Source organism: Macadamia integrifolia, unplaced genomic scaffold (assembly GCF_013358625.1).
Source record: "Macadamia integrifolia cultivar HAES 741 unplaced genomic scaffold, SCU_Mint_v3 scaffold1144, whole genome shotgun sequence".
NCBI lineage: Eukaryota > Viridiplantae > Streptophyta > Magnoliopsida > Proteales > Proteaceae > Macadamia > Macadamia integrifolia.
Genome location: NW_024868100.1, coordinates 154,643 through 176,970, shown reverse-complemented (window position 1 = coordinate 176,970; position 22,328 = coordinate 154,643). Strand labels below are relative to the sequence as shown.

Below are 22,328 nucleotides of genomic sequence, written 5' to 3'. Positions count from 1 at the left end.
CGTCCTAGAAATATGGAATAAGAATGTGTATCAAATGACATTTTGTCATTTCAGAGTTCTAAGAATACATACCAAACACAACCTTAGTGTAATTCCTAAAATGTGATGGATTTGAGGAGTTGTTCATGGCCGTGAAGCTCTCTATCTCTATTTTGGATGTCTATAAATATTTTTCTTATGATATTTTTTGTCTCAAGCAATTTAAGGATGCAGTGTTTTTGTTAGCAACTTGCTTGCTTAGCTATGCATTAGAAGTCCATGTTTTTTATTTCTGGACAGTGGGGATGTATATATTTGTTTTGATTAATGATGGGGTTGTCATTTCACCAACCCTTTTGTGTTTTGGCATAAGGCTATGCAACTAAAGAGGCTTAATTTCCATTTTTATTAAAAAAAAAAAAAAAAGATTTCTCACGTTATTACTATGGGGAAGAATTTTGACGTTACATCAATAAGTGTCTTGAAAAAGGTATCATTTTCATGGGATCCACACTTTTAGAAAAAGTGTCAAAAAAAAAAAAAAAAAAAAAAAAATTATATGAGAGAAATTTCACACTTATGTTGTAGCAATCTTTTTCTTTATTTGTTTTTATTTTTTGATAAACTTAAGCAGATGGAGCTACCCAAGCCAAGCTTTAAATCCAATTTTTGTGGTGCATTTTCTGGAATATGATTAATAACTACAGAAAATATAATATGTCTCAACCATATGGGCCGCCAGCAATTGCATTTATTTTATCCAATAATTTTAGTTTATCAAATAGAATTGTTATCTAATAGAAGTTTGAAACCCTAATGTCTACTACAAGTGGCAAACCTAGAATTAAACAATCACCACTAATTTTGCGGAGAAACATATTTATTAATTTGAGCACTAACTAATGAATATGCCACATGGCACATATGTTCCACCCATGTATTACTTGAGCACTGACTGAACTCCTACATGCTAGATACTAGCCTGATCTTGATGCTAGTCTAATGACTCTGATCTGTGGCTCTGAATCTTCATCCAGCCCTCAACCCATAGCCTAAAAACTCAAGCCCAAGTTCACTCATTCTCTTGGGTTGGGCTTGAGTGGCAAAGTGTTCCCCTAGTCCCACACCCCTAGTCATTCAGAACTTTAGAAGTTAAAAGAGAGTGCATAAGAGGGAAGTTCCAATTCTAAAAGTCACCAACTAAATGATTTGGATCATCAAAGAAACAGTTATATAGCAGAATCTTTTGCAGACTTGGTTGTCTCTAACCAGGCCATCAGTGATACTTCTCTGAAGCCACAGAACTGGTCCAACCATTGCTAGCTCATGATGCCCAAGTGCAAGCATCAGCTTGAAGGATCCGTAGTGGAGAAAAGATTTTCCTCTCTTCTGAGTTGATCTTTTTTTTTTTTTTTTGGGTGCTTATGGGCTATAATGGATAATGGGCTTTCTATAGCTATATACTATTTCTATATTCTATAGTCCATCCAATCTTAAAGATATCATGTCTATTCCATCCCCATTAGATCTTTCCCCCCTTTTCTATCTTTAACAAAAACCAGGAACTTCCCCGCCACTCTATATATTGGTCTATAGGCCAAGATACCTTAACATCCCTGAAGAACACAAAATGTGAGAGATTGTGAGTGAACTAAAGAAGCTGCTCTTTTGTGAAGGAGAAAGAAATTTAGGGTTTTTAATGTCATTCACCCTTGCTTTCATTAAAGTTTAATTGGGGTTTGGCAGAAATTTTGATATAATTAATTATTTGTTTCCTGATTTATGATTTCAACTATCCCCATTGCAAAATATATCCTCCCATATTTACATGTAAGTTTTTCATCCATTCCAAATTATTATATTTTATTTTTTATTTTTTATGAAGCATAGAATTTTAATTATGAATTTCGTGGGTGACCGTTTCAGTCCCATGTTCAGTTAAATTGGTCATTCATTCAGAATTTTTCGATCCCTAAATAATATCTTGTTCAAGTATGAGCTGAAAAATAAGAAAATACCATTTTATATCCTACGACAGATTGGAGAGGGACTTTTTCTTGGCTGTCCTTCAAAAATTTTGGCTCGATGACAGGATGGTGCTGCTCATCAAAAATAGTATATCTTCTGCATGGTTCTTTGTCATGGTAAATAGCTGTCAATGTGGTCATTTCAAGGGCACCAGAGGAATTCGTCAAGGTGACCCCCTCCCCCTAAATAAAATAACATTTCATAAAATTAAATCTTTGATCAAACCTTAAAGTGGGATCATTTTTTGGACTAAGCTTAGAGAAAACTTGTTAATGTTGAGGTTGCAATCCAGACTAAAAATTGCAACCCGTTGGTTCTAATCTGATTATATTGTTATTTTTATAAAATTTACATTTTAACAGAAATTGGAGATTTTTTTTGGTAACAAATACAGAGAAGAAAGTTAATAAAAATAAGAGAAAAATGTTCTTTAGGCTGCTACGGTAGGGTCTTCTTGCACCTTTGTGTCTAACTCTTTTCTCCACCCATGAAATAACCTCGTTGTCCTCCAATATATGATGCCGTTTTGCTGCCGGCTGCATTTTTGTTAGTCATCCAAAAAACGTTTTTGAAGCTTTTTTGTTTTATGAGAACAAGAAAACAAAATCTTCCGTTTATTGTCCAAAGTTCGTTTTTTCCCTTTTTTTTAAAACGAACCAGGTGAAAAAATATGCTAGAAACAAGAAATGTTACCATGTTCCATCATTTGAATTTCGTTTCAAAATGAAATTTTGACACAAAAATGGAAAATTTTGATTTTGACATGAAACATCCCTTCTAGAATAGAATGATTACTAAATGCAGCCACCTACACCATTAATACACCACCCCCATAAACCAAATTCATACTTGGGCCGATCTAGCTGGTCCCATCTTATGTTCTTATTTTTTTATTATTTAATGTTTTTACTTTTTCTTCTCTCATCTTTATTGAGACTTGAGATGCAATGATGCATCAAGCCATCAACTAACCCTTGGACAATTTAGGCATCCAGAGAGTACTTTTATAAAAGTCAAGACAAGATTTTCATGTATTTCTTTCAAGAAATTTGTGGGCAAAAGCCTTCAATTTCCACAGGACTCGTGAGTTGCGAGAGTCTAGAGAGCAAAAAGAACATAATATATACATCAATTCATAGTCTTCACACTCTCTTTCAATTCAAAATTGAGGCAAAGAAAACCGTACACGTCCATATTTTCCTTTCCTTTTTTAACAATCCGTCGTACTTGTGTTCATAAAAGGCAACAAGGCCAGCAGAATTTTGCATTCATATAAGAAGAAAAATCTCTCTCGGTCTTTTTCTTTTTTCTTAGGGGGAAAGGTTTTCTTATGGTGAGGGAACCGTATAACCATCATTGTCGGGGAAATGTCTGTCCTTACTTACAAATGGTCTAAACTACTCCCCACTATCACATGATGCTTTCTCAACACCACTCAAAGGCCTAGGTCAAAGGATTCTCACTCAGCTTAAACTTTGGTTCTTTCTTTTTATTTACAAAAGTTTGTTGGTCAATGATTTTTTTTTTTTGTAACTTGGTCAATGATACAGCTAAGGTTTTTTGGGGTGAAGAGTTGATGAATCATGTGAGTGGAATTATTAATCCCTCCTCCATTTATATGAATGTCCAAAATATTTTCAAACCCATGACTTTATGTCTAAAATGGCCAAAAAGCAAGTCCTCGCCATGGTAAAAACCTTGAAGGTATGTTTATAAACCTATTACATTTGTTGTACGGAATGGAGAAAGTTTTCTTCCACCGGTGGAATAGGGTTCACCCACTGATCTAGGATCATTCTTACTCTATCATCCCTTTCCCTGACTGTAAAAAGTCAATGAACTAGCTATCCCAAGACATACTTTGTCAAAAGAAATCTGGAAGCAAATCTGAAAGTTGGCACAAGACAGAAGGAAATAAAGGCACTCCTGAAATTATGATCCAAGTAGGTAGACAGACAATCTTGGTCAGTGCACATCATAAGGCCAAAATCATCATCTATGTTAGGTCAAATTCTACCCACTAAATGAAAGAAATCAAAGTTTTTGCTGATTTCAACAATGATTTTACTTACAATACAGGCTGAGGTTCTTTTTCAACATGCACTATATCCTCAAGTCCAAGTTTTGCTGTAGGCATAGAAACAAAGGATAACAAGAAAGATGTGAGGTACAGATGTTGTAAATTCATCAATAGCCTAGAAGGATTGCTTATAAATTGTATTCTCATTTGACTGATAAGCAAAATAGTTCTCATTCCCACATGTTAGAGGCACAGGCAAAGACATAGTTGTCATGGTAGCAAGGTGAGCCACGGTTATGGGAAAAAGAAAAAATGGAGTTTCCATTTCAACATACAACACGAAAGAGATAAACAAACATTATTTCTATTTCCACTGTAGACCCAAACAGAGAGCTTTTCCAGAATTTATCGTGTTCTGGAAAAGTTTGGTTATTTTCTACTTGCAACTTGTTGCAACAAGCAACCAACAGAGGAATGCAGTCTGCTAGAGCTACACATACCTTAAAGGCCGGTAATCCAAAGCCAGAAAATGTGGTTACATAAGACAATTATTTCCATTCAACTGCCAGAGAAAAACGACATCATCAGTAGAGAATCGCGAAACTATCTGAGTGAGTGCGGTGAGAACAACGACAATTATTTCCATTCAACTGAACTATAACAAATGTGGTTACATAAAGAAAGAAAGCCCAGTTGAAATGAAGATATATTTATTGCGAAACTATCTGAGTGAGTGCGGGCGATGAGAACAACGACTATTATTTCCATTCAACTGAACTAGTAGAACGTCAGGTTGAACTGAAACGGGGAGAGAAAGCTTAGGGCCTGTTTGGTATCGTTTCTGTTCCAGAAACGCCGTTTCGTTTCAAAAACGAAAATTTCAGTTTCTGCATCAAAACGCAGTTTTTAAACGAAAAAATGGTGTTTTAAAATTTCAGATTTTTATCCGGAATTTTTTTTTTTTTTTTTTTGTAAAATGGAACGAAACTGGGAAGACGGAACTCCAAAATGGAGTTCCATCAAATCTCGTTTTTTCAGTTTTTTTTTCACTTTTTGTTCCAAAAAAACAGAAACGGACCATAAGTGCACCAAACAGAAGATTCCGTTTTTTCGTTCCAATAGAACGAAAAAACTCCAGAAACGTTTTTTTAGAACGATACCAAACGGGCCCTTAGAATGTCAGGTTGAAATGAAGGCATATTTACCCAATGTTACAATACGAGAACGCATAAATCAGCTCTACACAAACTGAAATCTATCATAATGCAGAAAAAACAATGTAACAAAAGAAAGAACAATCAACCCCATTTAGTTGGGATAAGATTTCACCCTCTCACCTCTCTATTTACAAATAATTTCCCTCTTATAACCTTAAGCCAACCCCTATTGTTGTCCCCATCTTATATACCTTTTGTGCTTTGTGCATGTACAACACAGACTTCTAATATTAGTCTCTCTCTCCTCTATTATATCTTCCTGATTGCAGAGAATGCAATCACCATGTGCCACTGAACTACACCAAGAATTGAACTTGAAACGGGAAAAAGCTGCCATCTGTTTTTCTTGTAATTTTATCTGCAAAAAGCACAATAGAGGACAATTAGCAATGCCAAACGCCAATTCAATCCAGTAAGGGGAGGGAAAAAAATATATACTTTCAGTGTACCTTAAACACCTCCTTCATCTAATGCGGCTTATATTAGAGAATGGCTCTTTGATTGTTTTGGGGGCAGGCTTTGCAGATTCAGGAGCTCCAAACACATTCCAACACCTAAGCGTTTCATCAGCAGCTGCAGATGCTACTGTGCAGCCATCTGGGCTCTGAAAAGAACCAATGAATAATAGAATAATCAGTGAAAATGAACAGCCCCCATTTTCAAGTTTCACAATAGTTCCTCTCTTATTTACCTGTGCCATGAACAGAACTCTCGAAGTATGTCCTGTGAGCTCAGCGAGTTTAACCATAGATGGGTACTTCCAAAGGGTCAGCTGATTTTGAGTGAACCCATGAGAGCTTAGCAACTCTCTCTCATTCTTGCTCCACAGCAAAGAACAGACCTGAGACCCTGTATTTACTGAGTTCAAGCATGCACCAGTATGGGTATTCCAGAATTTTATGCATTGGTCTCCTCCACCCCCGCCAGAGGTGAGCAAATTGCTCTGGAAAGGACACCAGGCCAGGGCCTTCACAGCTGCTGTGTGGTCTTCCAACCTGTAAAGCCACTGAGTTGGAGAATTCGAAGAGGCCATTCCCCGGTCCCATATGTGCAGAAGATTGTCATTACCTCCACTTGCCAGTTGCTGCCCGGAAGCTGACCATTTTAGCCCACAAACCTCCTGGTGGTGTCCCCTGTAGGTTTCAACAATGTGATTCCTTACTCGTACATCATTGTTTATGATAAGACCATCCATTCCTCCAGTGGTCAGAATGTGATTGTTCCAATCAAGAGATCCCACACGAGACTGGTGCCCTCCTCGCAACGTTCTCAGCTGTAATAGAGGTAAAGAGTAAGTCAGGCATTTAATCGAACATCACGCCTACAATGATGAAGAAGAACATAGATAGTCTCCAAATCTAAGAGATATCCCGTACCTGTCGATTGGAGGAAGAATCCCATAAATGGATCTCAGAATTGTTCAAGCCAACAGCTATGTGTTTTCCATCGGGAGCCCAGCGGACACTGGTGACAGGGCCATTTTCTTCATCAATTGTCACAAGTTCTGATGTAGATCCATCAGAAGCATCCCATAAGTAGACAGTGTTCCCAAGGGCAATCGCTAGAACATTGGCACTACCCCAGTCAAGCAAATTCAAGTAGTAATCATCGACAAGTTCAGGAGCATCTAATGTTCTCTCTGAAGACTGTAATCAGCGAAGATATAATAAGAATTGTAACATAGAAGGAAAGGCAACATGAGAACTGAAGAAGAACATAAAAGAGAACTCACTTGGGAAATATGTCTCCTTGGCTTTACAGGTTTCGATTGTTGAACAGAAGAAATGGATTCTGAAAAAAGCCCTTTCACTGGGGAAGGTGGCTTGTTCTTGAACGCAAGGATCCGAGTTCTGTTCATATTAAAGATTTCCTTTAATTGTTTCCTATAAGCTTCTCTTGAAGGAGAGATCACTCCAGCAGGTTCTTTTTCCACTCTTCCATCTGTCAACATGTAATGAGCGAAGTCGAAATCCATCGCCGAACGGTTTGGAATGAATCTGTCCAACTGCCAATCCCCATAAACGAGAAGATCAATTAAGTAGAAGACACAAAAATAAGAAGAATCCGTCTTGAAAATTTGCAAACTCAGAAGGAACGAAGGAAAACTGAGAGTAATATAATCAAATGGGTATCAATTAATTTTCTAAAGAGTGAGGTACATTTTCCCGGTTGCTTCTTCTCTGGAGGAACTGTTCTTGAAGAGGGTTTCGAGATTGGCTCTTGTTGCAAGAGGTAAAAGATCCTGCATCCATGACGTTAGTGCAAAAAGGGAAAATATAAAGAAAGCGAGAGATCCGAAGGAAAAGAAAAGATCCTGCAAAACAAAGAGATCCAAAAGAAAAATTCCTGCAAAACAAAGGGATCCAAAAGAACAATTCCTGCAAAACAAATAATTGGATCAGCGATTGTAAAGAAAAACCAAGGTAATCACCAAGAGAATTGAAACGAAAAATCGTCGTAGTAGAACAAGAACACAGAGAGAAAGAGCGATGATTCAGTCGATTTACGGCCTTATGACCGTCAGATGTCGAAGTCTAAATAGTAGCGTTGTGTTTCTTTGGTAGAAAGCGTTGTTTTTGTGAGTGAGGGACTTCATGGCGATCATATATAGTTGCAGGTTCTAAGTTTCTAACGGCTAGTTTTATATTTTGTAGTATAAAATAAACATGGAGCAACGGCTAGTTTTTTATTTTATTGCTGGAGAGGGTTCCTAAAAGACAGCGTCCTCTGCTTCAGCACGAGCCAATGAGTCCGAGTGTGAAAGCATCGTATGGGCGGATGAGGGATGGGATAGTCAGTTTGCCCCTTTGTGGTGAATGCGGAGCAAGTCTTCGTAAAAAAGTGTTTGATTTACAAGTGGCTGGGCAATCACATTACTTTCCCTTTGTGGTACAAAAATTAAGTACAAACTGGACGCGGGCGGATAAATGACCACCCTGCCCCCACCTATTGATTGCCGCGGCACAAATGGGTTATTCCTAATTTTACAGTTTTTTCCCTTTTCTACATCATTTATTTTGGAAAAAATTCGTCTGCAATTCCGATCTCGTACAATTTCTTGAAATACCATCTTCAGGGGTGACACGTATATTGATACCAATGCAATGGTCTAGATCTGATTTAAATGCCTCTTCACTGATTTAATATTTTATTAGTTGTACCAGATCTGGACCATTGTATTGGTATCAATACACGTGTCACCGCCTGAAGGTGGTATTGCACGGAATTATACGAGATCGGAATTGCAGACGATTTCAACCCAAATCCATTCAGTCTTGAACGGTTTCGAAGGGTAATTTGATTCTTTTCCCTTAGATGATGAGTGCAACTGTAGTTAGTTATTATGATTTTCTCCATTTGTTTCTCACCCCCCCCCCCCACCCAAAAAAAAAGAAAAAAAAAAGGGGATATGTATTTGGGTTTCGATAAGTAACATACCCTTACGTAAATAATTCCTCATAAACAGGAATATGTTACTAGCCGAAACATATCAAGACATCAATATATGGTTACCAAAAAAACAAGACACCAATATATATATATATATATATATGTATATATATATATGGAAAATTAGTCCTAAATATAATAAAATGTAAAAGCATGACTGTCTCAACAAGATTTGACTTGTCCAAGACACCAAGTTTTTGGGGAAGACGAGTAAAAAAATCAGGTTATGATTCATAGTTGGGAGATTGCATAAAATTAGTTTGAGTAATGATACATATGCATGGACATATTGAGATGTGTGCTAATACAAACATGATATTTGATTAAACGACAAGAGATTTCTGATAGTTTGTGTGGCTCTTACACCAACATAGGGTCGATGAGAATGTGCGAAGGCATCAACATGGATGAGATTTGTTTAAATCACAAAAGTGGGGAGGTAAAATTTGCACGCTCTCATGTTTAGGCATAGGCTTCATGCAGTCTGGTAGGGATATTTTCAAGTGATTAAATTAGACTCTAAAATTTGACATGTGGCTAATCTAAACCATGTTCTGTCTATCTAATGGTTGGAATAGACACATCATGTATCTATGTGGCAGAAAAATGCCTTGCAAGATTTAAAAAAAACTCAAATCATTAAGACAATAAAATTCAATTTTTTTTAATAATATATAATTTTAACCTAAATAAAATACAAAAGGATTTAACTTGTAATTACGATCACTTACAAAATATTTTTTAAAACTTTTTTATTTTTTATTTTCAAATGAGTTGAGATTGTATGGACAATAAGATCTCATAGTTTCCCTGTAAGTCATTACTTGATGATTGCCAACACTAATCAGATAAAAAAGATTAATGTTGAGAAAAGAAAAAATTTTCTAAGAAATGCGGAAAAGGACAATAAAAGAGTTTCCCAGGTTCTCTAAATTTAAATTTCTTAAAAAATACTAATTTCCTATAAAATACTTTGGTGTGAAAATTTTTACAGATCGTGCGAAGAAAGATTTCATCCTTTCGCTGGTGGACAAATTTAAAGGTAAGCTTGTTGTGTGAAAGGGGAAGCAGCTTTCAATGGTTGGAAGGATAGAGCTAATAAGGTCAATGATTTTCAGCCTTCTAATCCACAATTTCTCAATCTATCTTTGGATATCATCTTTGATTAAGATTATGGAAAAGTGGATGAAAAACTTTATTTGGAGTGTTGATATAGAGGTATTCAAACTCTAAAGCTATCTCAGCCAAATGAAGCATTATGTGTAGGCCAAAAAAAAAAAAAAAAACGTGGTTTGATTCGTTGCCTAAGAGACGGGATTTTGGCTTTGATATCCAAATTTGAGAGCTGATCAATTCTGTTGGGAATAAAAAAGGTTTGGTAGGTGGTGAAAAGAAATGAATGATGGATTGTAGGAGATGGATCTAATATTAATTTTTGGAAGAATAATTGGTTGGGGGATATATCTCTAATGTTGATTTCATTCCAATTCAGACTTCGGTCTTCTCTAACTTCTCAACGAGGGTGGTGGATTTTATTGTTAATGCTGGTGTTCAATCTGTTCCAATGAAAAGGATTTGCTCTTGGGTTTTTGATGTGCTCCTCTCTTCTGATAGCTTTGAGGATTGTTGAGTATGGTCACTCACCCAGTAAGGAATGTTTTCTATTAAATCGGCTTGGGAGAATATTAGGATGAAACTCCCTCATCTTCCTTGGTACCCATTCATTTGGAACAAATGCCTAATCTCAAAATAATTAGTTTTCGGATGGAGGTTGTTTTATAGTTGTTTGTCGTCATAACAATGTTATTAGAAGAATGCTTCCCATAATCCCCAAGTGCAATTAGGCTTTAGAAACGTTGTCCCATATTTTTTTGGAGTTAATTACTAGGATATTTCCTGTATTATGGCTAGATTGCTTGATATTCCAAAAGTTTGAAAAGTTTACTTGAAGTCCCATGAAAACTAATAGTGTTAATTTGCTGATAGTAATCGAATGAAAACATCATTTTACCTTTTTGAATTGTTCAACAAAAAAAATCCAAATCGATTTAAGTTGTGGGAAGGGGATTCCCATTTCACCCATCTTTCATCTCAAGATCCTTCAACCAAATTGGTAACAAGAGCAGCCACCCTCAACAAAAAAGATGAAGCAACCGGTAAGTGGATGATGGTGGTTGAGTTTGATTAGAAGGTTTCGGCCATTGTTGACAGTGAGTTGAAGAAGGAAAATGGTTTCAGCCATTGTTGAAGGTGGGTTGAAGAAGGAAAATTGTTTCAGCCATTGTTGAAGGTGGGTTGAAGAACGAGAAAGGTTAGTGAAAGAAAAAAAGAAAAAAAGGGTTGGTGGCTATGGTTTATGTGAAAAAGGAGAGGTAGAGATGATGAGGACAAGAGAAGAGGGTTTCGGCAGAAGGAAGAATGGAGAACAGGACGAGAGAGGAGGGTGGAGAATCATCTTCAATTTATAATAGATCGAATTGCAGCAAAATTACTATGATAAAAACCCTTTCTGGGATCACCAATTTAACGTTAATCTCAATCTCCATCTCCACCTCGCCATTCTACGAAATCCTAACCTGCAAAATGATTTCAGCAACGGTTTATGGGAGGGTTGGTCTTTTTTAGTTAAAAGGTAAAATGGTCTATTTACTACTCTTAAAGGGTAGTTTGGGTATTTAGGTCCCCAATCATAACGTCATCACTAAATGGTAACTACTAACTACTAAGAGACATGGGCTAGTTATAATAAATCTAAAGTGCAAGGTGTCACACCCCGTTCACACTGAACCGGGCCAGTGATCGAGTTAACACCGGTTAACCCAAACCTGCCAGGATTATCAGATACTGTATTCCACCACAGCATACACACAACTAATATAAACTCATCAGATCAGCGGAATACTAAGTTTTACCTGTGAATAATCCCATAATACTTGATACCCGGATAGTGATACAATAGTTATATACATTTGGGCCCGAAAGCATGATATTTACACAAAAAGAATAAAATTCAAATATCAAGTACATAAGAAAATCCACAAAAACAATCAGAGTACACAACTCGGCTCGATATCAAGGCTAGAGCTCAGCTCGACCTCAGAAGTGGAGCTCAGCACGGTCTCAGAACTGCTGTCCCGCAGCACAACTCTCGCACGAGCAGTCGGTGCTGTGCTCTAACTCCTCAGGGGTCCACCAGTCCTCTTCAAGAAACTCGACTGTGGGACCCACCCCGTGCTCCTCAGATGTATGACCTGCATAATCATCTAAAAAGGGGTGTACACGTGGGATGAGCTCACTAGCTCAGTAAGTAGAAAGATGGGATTATTTAGTGGTTATGAATCAATTCACTTCAAGTAAGTCTCACACCAAGTAAATAGTGTTTGTTACATGGATCCTATTAGTATTTAACTCATTTCATCAAGATTTACTGTCTATTTTCATTTTTTTTCCCTCCTAACCAAAAAAAAATGGTATGAACTGTTTTTTGATAGAATAATCTAATAGTTTACAATTGTTTGTAAAGTATTTGGAAATAAATATCATTTGAAAAGTTTTTCAAATGCTTTTAGACCTGGTCACTGGTCATAACATTCCCATTTTGATAGACAATGGATTAGGTTTTATGGTGGTGATTTTATTCCATGCGTACAGAGTTCGTTGTGGATGTTAATAGTGCGGAAGAGAAAGTGTAATGAAAGTTTTTATCACTGAGGGGGTTTTCAGGTTATGCCTTTTATAATGTCACATTTTAGTGCAATTAAAGAATAATTTAAAAGCTACCATTTAGGATCATACCACTTGACATGGTCTTATTTGTTATATTGTAATCTCCATACTTAATATTTGGGTGTTTTAAGAAAAACAGAACAAAACTAGAGTATATACTGAATAAATTTAGTAAGAATATAAGCGAAGTTGGGGTGGTGAAAATTAATGATAGGGAGGATTGCAAATTGATAGGGAACATTTTAGGCACAGAGGTTTAGTATAAATAAAGAAATAGAATAGAGTAAGATATTACACAAAGAATTATAATAGGGTGAATGAAGTTGAGATGTATGTCTAGAGTGTTATGTGATCGACACATTCTTTTAAAACTCAAGAAAAAATTTATAAGATCATTATACGACCAATAATGATGTATAAAATAAGAATTGTACAAAGTTAATATAGGAATAGCTCCGATTTATGACAAGTTGTGAAATTTTTTGTTTGAGGTGGCATAGATATGCATAACGGAAGCCCATGGATGCTTCCAAATATAGGTTGGCGATTTGAATTAGGTTAAATAAGCTAATTAAAAGAGTTAGAGACAGACCTAAAATGACTCTACAAGAAGAAAATTTTTGAGAAAAGACAAGCATAGACTAGTAACAAGTATGGCTCTAAGATTGATTGAGTTGAGTTAAATTAGATCAAGTTGATTTGAACGGAGCCGAAAATTCCCACTATGAAAGCAAAAAAGTAAGTATTATATACTAATAACATTAATGGCCTACTTACCTATAAAAAGAAATGGTCTAGCTTAGCTTTGCTCTCCTTTCATGCGCAATAGAGGGAAGAAATATAAACTGAAAATATTTATCGGTGGATGAAATGGTCTTGATTCAATACCATGTTAAATTATCTAATTCCAAAGCTTTTTTTATTTTTTGGGGAAGGGAGACGGTTGTTGCAAAACTCCATAGTGGGGCTAGACAAAGTCCCACACGGGGTTAGCTTAGGTAGCAGCCTACCACTATGTTACAAACATTTTTCTTAATTCCAAAGCTTAAGCTCTTAGGTGGAGAGATATAACTAATATAAGAAATCATCTAAGGTCCCAGAATTAGTCATTATAGGATTATTTTTAATATGATGGAAAAAGAATGTTATATAATATCTAATGCATTTTTTTTTGGTAAAAATATCCAATGTATCTTTATAGGTGTATTATATGTGAAGACATTTATCATCTGCATACTAGATCCATTTCTCTAATATTCAGCTAAGTTATTAGCTAACCACTTAGCTTTTGTTAAATATTCAAAATTATAAATAAAATAAATTATACATTTAAATATTCCACTTATAGTTGCTTATTCAAATGAGTAGATGAGCGGGGAGCACTAAATAATTTTCTTATATAAGACCCCTAAATATAACAATAAAAGCATATAAAAAATATGGCCCCAGTACTTTCAAAATGGTGGATTAGATGGAACTCAAATTTTTGTGGAAAACTGAACCCAAGGTTCCCAGGTCATGTATAAAATTTCAACCCAAATACAGTTTACCTGATGTATAAGAGTACCATAAATATGTATGGACATGAGAAAATATCTCTCCCCTATCCTGAACTCTGTCGAAATAGTAACTTGACCTCACACTTTTTCAAAAATATCACTCACCTCCCCTCAAATAAAAAGATTCGATCTGACGTCCTTGACCGTCCGAAATAGTTGTTAAGTCAGCTGGTTTTTTCTCATAATGTCCAAAATACCCTCCTAAACACAAAATACCCAATATACCCTTGATGAAAAAAAAACCATCTTCCGCCATATACCCTTAAGAATAGCTTCTCCTTTACTCCAATTTTTCGTGCTCTTGCTACGGTTAAACGATCCTCTTCAGATAATTCGTCTAACCCAAGGATAGCTATAATGTCTTGAAGCTTTTGTAACTTTGTAAAGTTTGCTTAACGCTTTGTAGCAATTTCATAATGTTCCTCCCAACGATCCGAGGTTGGAGCATAGTTGACGTTGAATCTAAAGGATCTACTGCTGGATAGATACCTTTGGCAACTAATCCTCTTGATAGTACGGTAGTAGCGTCTAAATGTGCAAATGTCGTGGCAGGAGCAGGGCCGGTCAAATCGTCAGCATAGTAAAAATGTGCTCCTCGTCATTAATATGTTTTGCTAGCTGTAATTGTGGTCTCTCAGGAGAATCAATGGTTGCATCTTTGATGCATTACTAGTACTAGTATATCGAAGAATTCTTAATTGACTAGATTGTAAATAGCCTCTGAGCTATGGAATAAAGGATTATCCAGGATCTACACCGAGGTATTAACGGTGATTCTTAAATATCGCAGAACAAAATGGAAGTTAGAACCAATAATAGCTATTAATTTGGTTTGTTCCAAGAGAGAGAGAGAGAGAGAGAGAGAGAGAGAGATTTGGAAGTTACCAATATACACTTCGTCCATTTGTACATGTATCCCAAAAAACCAGAGTTGTGCTTCGCACAGACCAAATCAAGGAGGAAAATGGAAACAAAATTGAAAAAGATGAAAAACCCATCGATTATCTCTACTTGCCCTTTCTAGTTGACCTTAAATTCTTCATCTTCCGGGACTTATCATCCACGCATGTTCATTTGTAATCGCTGGGTATAGCAAACGGATCCGACTGTTGTGGGTCCGAATCACCCCTCTACTGATGTCGAGTGCTGTTGTGCCCAGAAGGAAGAGGAAGAGGAAGCGGAAGAAGTGTTGTAGTTCTCTGTCTGATCGATGCCTCATTCCTTCCCCCCAAGAGCCAGTGCCCAGGGCTTGACAACAATGTAAAGAACTCCTCCGTGGGTTGCATCTCCACAAACTTTGTAAACGTTATCACCATTTTCACCTTCGGCACCACCGGTACGGGGAAGATGAGTTTTTTTCATTAAAGGTATATTGAGTATTTCATGTTTAGAAGGGTATTTTGAGCATTATGAGAAAAAACCAGCTGACTAAATAACTATTTCAAACATTGGGAACGTTAGAATCTTTTTATTTGGGGGAGGTAAGTGATATTTCCTCTAAAAAAATATGCATACCACTATAAAGGAAAAATATTTGATTCAATTAGACTCTGAATTTGACAATTGTTTAATTTAAATTATGTAGCCCTGCGTTACACAATGAGGATATGCCTCTTTGTTTCTACCCCGAAAAAAAAAAAGGATGTGCCTCCTTGGTAAGCTTATCAAAATAGGTCACCCTCCTGAGTTTTTCACGTAAAATATATATTTGCGTCACGTGATAAAAATGTATTAGATCGGACATTAAATGGATCTGATATATATACATCAATATCAAACTTAATTAACAACCAAATTAATATTTGTTAAACGGATGGATCTTAATTAATTGGACCTGAAATTGTTATATCTATATCTGACTTATTCGGATAAAATAAAGATCTAGATAACATTAGACAAGATAATAATCAGATTGTAGACATAAAGGTTTCTTATTATTTCTGATCGATATACATACTTGATGCTCAACTATGGATTAAGTTTTTCTTTCACCCTTGAGGGAAAGGAAGAATTTGTTCACCACTTGTGATCTGACCTATGATTGAATTCTTTTATCAATATTATCTCCCACCCTCGTAAAAGTCTAAAATAAAAAAAAAATACATTTTTATATTAATCAAAAGGTCAAACTAAAAAGATCAGACCAGTCTCTCCAAACATCCGGTAAAATTGGAATGATACAAAGAAGATCAAACATGCCCTTGCACAAGGATAACACACATAAGGGTGTCAATTTCAAACCGAAATCGAATATCGATTCCGAAATCAAGCCAAATTAATCGGATCGAACTAAACCAAATTTATATGGTCAAATTCGATTTGAGTATGTGAGTATGTTCCTTGGTTCAGCTCGATTTCGGTTTAGGGTGTAAAAATCGTCGGTTCGAACTGAAACCAAACCAAACTGCTCTTAAAACAAAAAAAAAAAAAAACCTAGTATCATTAAGTGAAAATTTTTAGGTGGTAAGTGTTTTTTACAATTTATCATCACATATTTACATGCTACAATTTTGGAGTTAGTAATGGTCATAAAGCTCATAATTGGAGCCTATTATTGTCTTTGATCCATCACAATCATGGTCCAAAATTAGAACCATTTTCATAAACAAATAAAACAAAAGAAAAAAATCGAGTTAAAACTGAATATTAGAATCGAATTGGAATCAAAATTGAACCGAGCTGAATTGAATCGACTTGAATATCTAAATATGGAAATGAGTCAGTCTCAATTTAGTTTTGATTGACCTTATCATCACTAGGAACCGAACCAAGCTGATTGACACCCTTAAACACACAAAAATCAAGAAATTATCCAAATTTTTAAATCACCCAATAATAAAAAAGTAAACTCTAAGGTGAAAAGATTCATCTTTCCATCCTATATAAAGAAAATATGATCCCTCAAATATTTTCTGCGGGAAAATTTTTTATTGCTACTTGGGTTGGTTGCACCTCCAATGGTAACAATCAAAGGAATGGAATCCTAAAGCCAGGTTTGAAAATACGCATCCAAAATCTTTTAAATGTCATTTTTTCTATAAAACACGTGTTAATATTTGAGAAAACAGTGGCCAGGTCACTGCTTTATTTTTCTTTGGTTGGAAAAATTCGCTATTTAATATGGAAGGTTCTAGTAAGACTAAGAATAATTCGGTCTTGGATAACAAACAGACTTTGACTTCTTTTGTCCTACTAACAATTTCAACTATTTTTTTACTACTTGCTTGTTGAATCGTTAAGCACATACCATTTTGGACCTTGGACTTATTCCCTGGTCATTGCCACTTGCTTCAGCCCTCTGCAACACAAAATAGAGAGAGAAAGATTTTGGACTTTGACTTTTGTGGACGTTGCCACTTGCTTGATCTATTTCCAACACATAACAGGCAACACACATAGAGAGAGAGAGAGAGGATTTTTTTTTTTTTTTATTCAAACTCATGGTAAGAGTAGAACGAACCATAGATCGAAGGTGGGGTCATACTAGGGGTGTCAATTCGTGGCTCAAATCGACTAAATTGATCGGGATCGATCGTTTATAGACCGGCCTGACCCGGACCGTTTATTAAACGTGTCGGGCTTGAGCCCGACTCGTTTATAAACGGTGGGTCTTGGTTTTGCTACTTGGACCGTCGGGCGCCTGATCGAGACCGACCGTTTAACACCCGATCGAGACTGGCCTATTGTGCACCGGCCTAGCCCGACCCTTAATGATTGTAGAATACCTATTTTACCCCCCAAATTAAAAAGTAAAAACATGTTCACATTTTAAATAATGGTTATATTTGGTATCATTTATTAATTAATTGTCATTTTTTTTTACTTGCATGAGTGGGCCGGAATATAAGAGTATATTTCAAAGAGGGCCCGTTTAAAAACCGGTTAAAGCCCGTTTAACATTAAACATGTCCGTAGCCCGGTTAAGACCCGACTAAAACCCGATTAAGGTGGCCCGATTATAGGCCGAGGCCGACCGACCGAATATAAAGCTAACCATGCCCTCAATAATTAAGCCCGATTAGTTAAATGGGCGGACACGGTGTAGCCTTTGAAAGTCTTCAAGCCCGATTAAGCCTGACCGAAACCGAACCAGCCCGACCGGTTGACACCCCTAGGTCATACTACCATACCTGATACTTATATGATCTTCCTAATCAGAAAGTCAATTAAGCTATTAATTTCTCTTGGAACAAAATTAAACTTACAATCAACTAAAGAAGAGAATAAATACCCAATATCATTATCATAGATCTGATATGCAGAGGAGAGAATCCAATTCCTTTGTAGGGATACAACATTATATCCTTATTGTCAGATTCTACTATCAATTTCTCATACCCTTCAAAAATAGCTTCCCACATATCATGTTTAGAAAAGAAGCATTGAGTGCCTCCATTTTTTTGGCTTTTTGATTTTCATATCTTGTTTTACCAAAGTCTCCTCTTTCACCGGAGGAAATTAGCATTCATTTGATATAATCGATTAGTCAGGATACTACATGAATAAAGAAAGTTTCATTCAAAAAAAAAAAAAAAATCTCTCTCTCTCTCTCAAACTATAGTTTAGGAGGGGAAAAAATGACATCAGCATATATAAGTAGATTCATATCTTCTCCCCTAATTAAGAACTAAGATGATGATGATGATTATTTAGTAATATTATTATGATAATGATAATTATTCTTCTTTATTATTTTGGTAAATGTAATAACAATTATTTTTATTCTTAATGATATGTGGAGAATATTATTATCAGGAAAGACGGAACAAACTACATTACTTTAAAAGTAGAAGCAAATTCAGCAATCCTATTAGCTAATCAGCCAATGAGATATTACTCTTGTAATAAATAAATAAATAATATTTCTCCATTTGAAGTCATCACAATCTGTTAGTTCATATTTTTTTTTTTTTTTTTTTTTAATTCAAAGTCTTATAAGCTGATTTGGTTGAATAGGTGTTTTGACTTTTGAGTGAACATGGCCTTCAAAAGTGTCACATTTCTATTTTACAAGTATGATTCTATTAGAATTTGTGGTTTCATTTCAAAATCAGCAAATGGTAAATTCAAAATGCAATGCCATGTAATATAATTTTTTTTTATCAAATTCATCATTTTTATTATATTTCTATTATTTTAGGGAGAGGGGAGTGAAGGCATAGGTGAAGTATTTTATTTAAATAAATAACAATACTCAAAAGAGTTCAAACTTTGACCTTCTACTCTTCTAGTCCCTAAATCAATTATATTTTAAATACTTTCAAACCGGCCTCTCAAAAGTTAAAGAGAAAAAAGGTAGTCTCATCGTTAGTATTTTTTTGTCATCATAATGGTACCTCAAGTGAAAGTCATATAATATATTTTTACCTTTTTTCACCTTTTCAGAGTATTGGAACTTTAATTTTGTTGACTGTAAGATGTAGCCCAAGAGGGAGTAAGTTGGAAATATCAAATCTATGTGAACTAATTTGGGGAATGAATTAAGTTACTATAACAAATAAACACACATTTTACCAAGAAAACACAAATACACACATGATTTATAAAGGTTCGGCATTTGCCTATATCCTATGTCTAGTAGGAACTAAAAATTTTATTGTGGCATAACTTTTCGTGATGCTATCCAAACCATTAGAATCCTATTTATTCTTATGGCGAGACAAATGATATTTTCCTAAGATCATAACTCACTACAGTAGTTTTACTCAAGACAATCACTTACAGTCCAAGTCATGCTCATAAGAAGGAGAATCACCCAATATTTCCAGGCTAACATTCAACCTAGTGTTTTTAATCAGGAGAACCATTTAGAATCCATAGTTTTGGTTTTATTTATTTTTTTTAACTTAGGGTTTTGAGTTTTGCAACTCAAAACAACAAGCCTCATAATATGTAGATAAAGTTATATTGTTAAACTGATCCAAAAAAAAAAAATTATATTGTTAACCTTTAGGGTAGATATATAATTTAAAGATCAAACTCTTTCAACTTATCGGCCATGGCTAGATGCTTACATAATACAAGAAATGAATGTTTCAATGGTCCTTTAGAACAGTGTAAGGAAGTCATTATTTATAGTTATATTCATAATGGTCATAAAACTAGCCGTTTATAGCTATTGGATTTCTTCGGTTAACCATCCGTTTGTTTGATCAAGCCTCTTGCCTAGCCTTCTTTAGTTGACAAACATATATACTCCCCTTTCAAGGAAGCTTAGAACCTAAACTTGTAATCATGTACACCTCCTTCTAAAGTGATCCCCATAAAGAAAAACTTTTCTTAGATCTAATTATTGATATAAAATATTAGATTTATTTTTGGTAAAAAATTGTATCATCGATATCATCGTAGCCCTTTAAAATTGTATTTTTTCTATTTTACAAGTGAGATTCTATCAAAGATTCTAGATTTTGTGATTACAAAATCAACAAATAGTAGATTTAAAATGCAATGGCAATGAATAATTTTTACCAAATTAATCCTATTTGTACTATATTTTTCATTTGGGTGGTGGGGGCGGGGGGAGGGGAGGGATTAGCAAGTTTTCTGAAGTATTTTATTCACGTAATTTACAATACTCAAAGATTTGAAACTTTGACCTTCTATTCTTCTAGTTCCCCGTCAATCAAGTGAGATTCTATCAAAGATTTTTTCTTATTTTTCATTTGGGTGGGGGGGGGATTGATAGGTATGTGAAGTATTTTATTCACTTAATTTACAATACTCAAAGATTTGAAACTATTCTTCCAATTCCCCGTCGATCAAGTGAGATTCTATCAAAGAATTGATTTTCTTCTTTTCTTCTTAATGAAATTTCTGAACTTTTAACAGAAAAAATTAATATTTAATTTACATTTTTTGATAGGAAGGGAGAGAAGTAGATAACAGCTAGGAGTTTTGCACACCACAACTCACCAACTGCGCTAGGCAATTGTTGTTAAAGCATCAGGTTGGTGGTTATTATTTATTTATTTTTTTTTTATATGTATGGAGGGAAGTAGGTAACAGCTAGAAGACTCGAACTCGAGACCCTCTAGTGAACATGAGTTTTTTGTACATCCCACTATTTTCGTTTGAATCCACAAAATACCATCCAAATTTGCTAGAACAGATGAAAGGTAAGGTGGTCTTGTTGTAGTATATGTTCTTTCTATCATTACCTATTTACTTAGTTTCTACCATGTATTCAACGTTCGAAGTCTTCTGTTTTCTAACTTGTAATGAAGGGAAGATGACTTTGGCTTGAAAAGGCATTGGGTGATATGGGACTCAGTTAGTCATCCAACTTATTAGGAAGGTGCCGCGGGTATTGGTTGCCTTGTGGGTTGTGGGCAAGAATTATAAGAGCTAGCGATTTCTTATTCCGAAATTATAGGTGGCAGTCTAGCTCGGGTTGGTTTTTATTCCCCTTGATTTGTTTGCTCAGTGGAAATTGAAATCTAGAATGACGTAGAAAATGAATGAAAATTTGTAAATAAAAATAATCGTATAGTATAATAAGATCTGCTTCATTATTAATGGAGAAAAAGATTACAGCCGCTTATTCTCATTTCTCTATCAGATTATAGAGAATGAATCATTGCTGTAACTTTATGGTGAAACCCATTTATACATACATGCAAGTGACAGAATATAAGACTTTGTAGCTCAACATGCTCAGCCTCTAGTTTCTTGTTTGATCGTGTTGCTATTATAAATAAGGGCAAGAGATTGCTAGCTACCTGGTCTTGTAACCCCTGCACCAACATGGAGTCAATGAGATAATATGCATAAGGGCATTGATAAAGATGGAGTTTTGTCACTTTATAGGGAGTAGAGGTGGTAATTTTTCAGCCTCCTATGTTTGGGTGCAGAGTGCATGCAACCAGTTAGTGTTCTTTTACCCTATAAATAGATAATTTTTTATTTTTTTTTATTTTGGGGGTGGGGGTGGGGTGGGGTGGGGTGGGGTGGGGAGGGGAGGGGTAAAACCAATAAACAGATAACCGATACAAGGTTTTCTGCCTCTCTATTGTTAATAAAATTATGCACAGAATGGTTCTTTTAAGGGTGAAGGCGTACTTAAGTGTCTATTTATGATAGATATATAGTATTATCATGGCTAAGTCAGCTAGGGAGAATTTGAGGGTTTCAAATCCAAAATAATTTAAGGGAAAAAGAATGTTGTATAGTTGAGATACAAAAGCATGCAAAATTATAGTTATACCCTCATCATGAAATAAAAAATTCTATCCATGTTGATGCCTCTATGCACGTTCTCATTCCCCCCCCCCCAGTTGCTAGTGCAGGGTCCGCACAACCAAGCAACAATCTTTTGGTCAAAATTTAATATTGCATTGGATGTGAGAT

At 35.5% G+C, this 22,328-nt stretch overlaps 1 protein-coding gene across 1 annotated transcript; it reads right to left on the bottom strand.

Moving 5' to 3' along the window:
• Nucleotides 1-5,206: 5,206 nt before the first annotated feature.
• Nucleotides 5,207-7,835, bottom strand: LOC122062907 (cell division cycle 20.1, cofactor of APC complex-like). Its single transcript, XM_042626586.1, has 6 exons — nucleotides 7,404-7,835; nucleotides 6,977-7,249; nucleotides 6,621-6,890; nucleotides 5,936-6,517; nucleotides 5,694-5,848; nucleotides 5,207-5,602 (listed from the first exon to the last, which is right to left on the bottom strand). Exons 1-5 carry the CDS (start codon nucleotides 7,494-7,496, stop codon nucleotides 5,708-5,710), a joined length of 1,359 nt encoding a protein of 452 aa, XP_042482520.1. The 5' UTR covers nucleotides 7,497-7,835; the 3' UTR covers nucleotides 5,207-5,602; nucleotides 5,694-5,707.
• Between the last annotated feature and the right edge of the window lie 14,493 nt (nucleotides 7,836-22,328).

Coding starts and splice junctions, on each gene's coding strand:
- LOC122062907 (XM_042626586.1), bottom strand. CDS start 7,496: ATGGATGCAGGATCTTTTACCTCTTGCAACAAGAGCCAATCTCGAAAC. Junction 6,891..6,976: donor CAAGGAGACATATTTCCCAA/GTGAGTTCTCTT, acceptor CGCTGATTACAG/TCTTCAGAGAGAACATTAGA. Junction 6,518..6,620: donor ATTCTTCCTCCAATCGACAG/GTACGGGATATC, acceptor CCTCTATTACAG/CTGAGAACGTTGCGAGGAGG.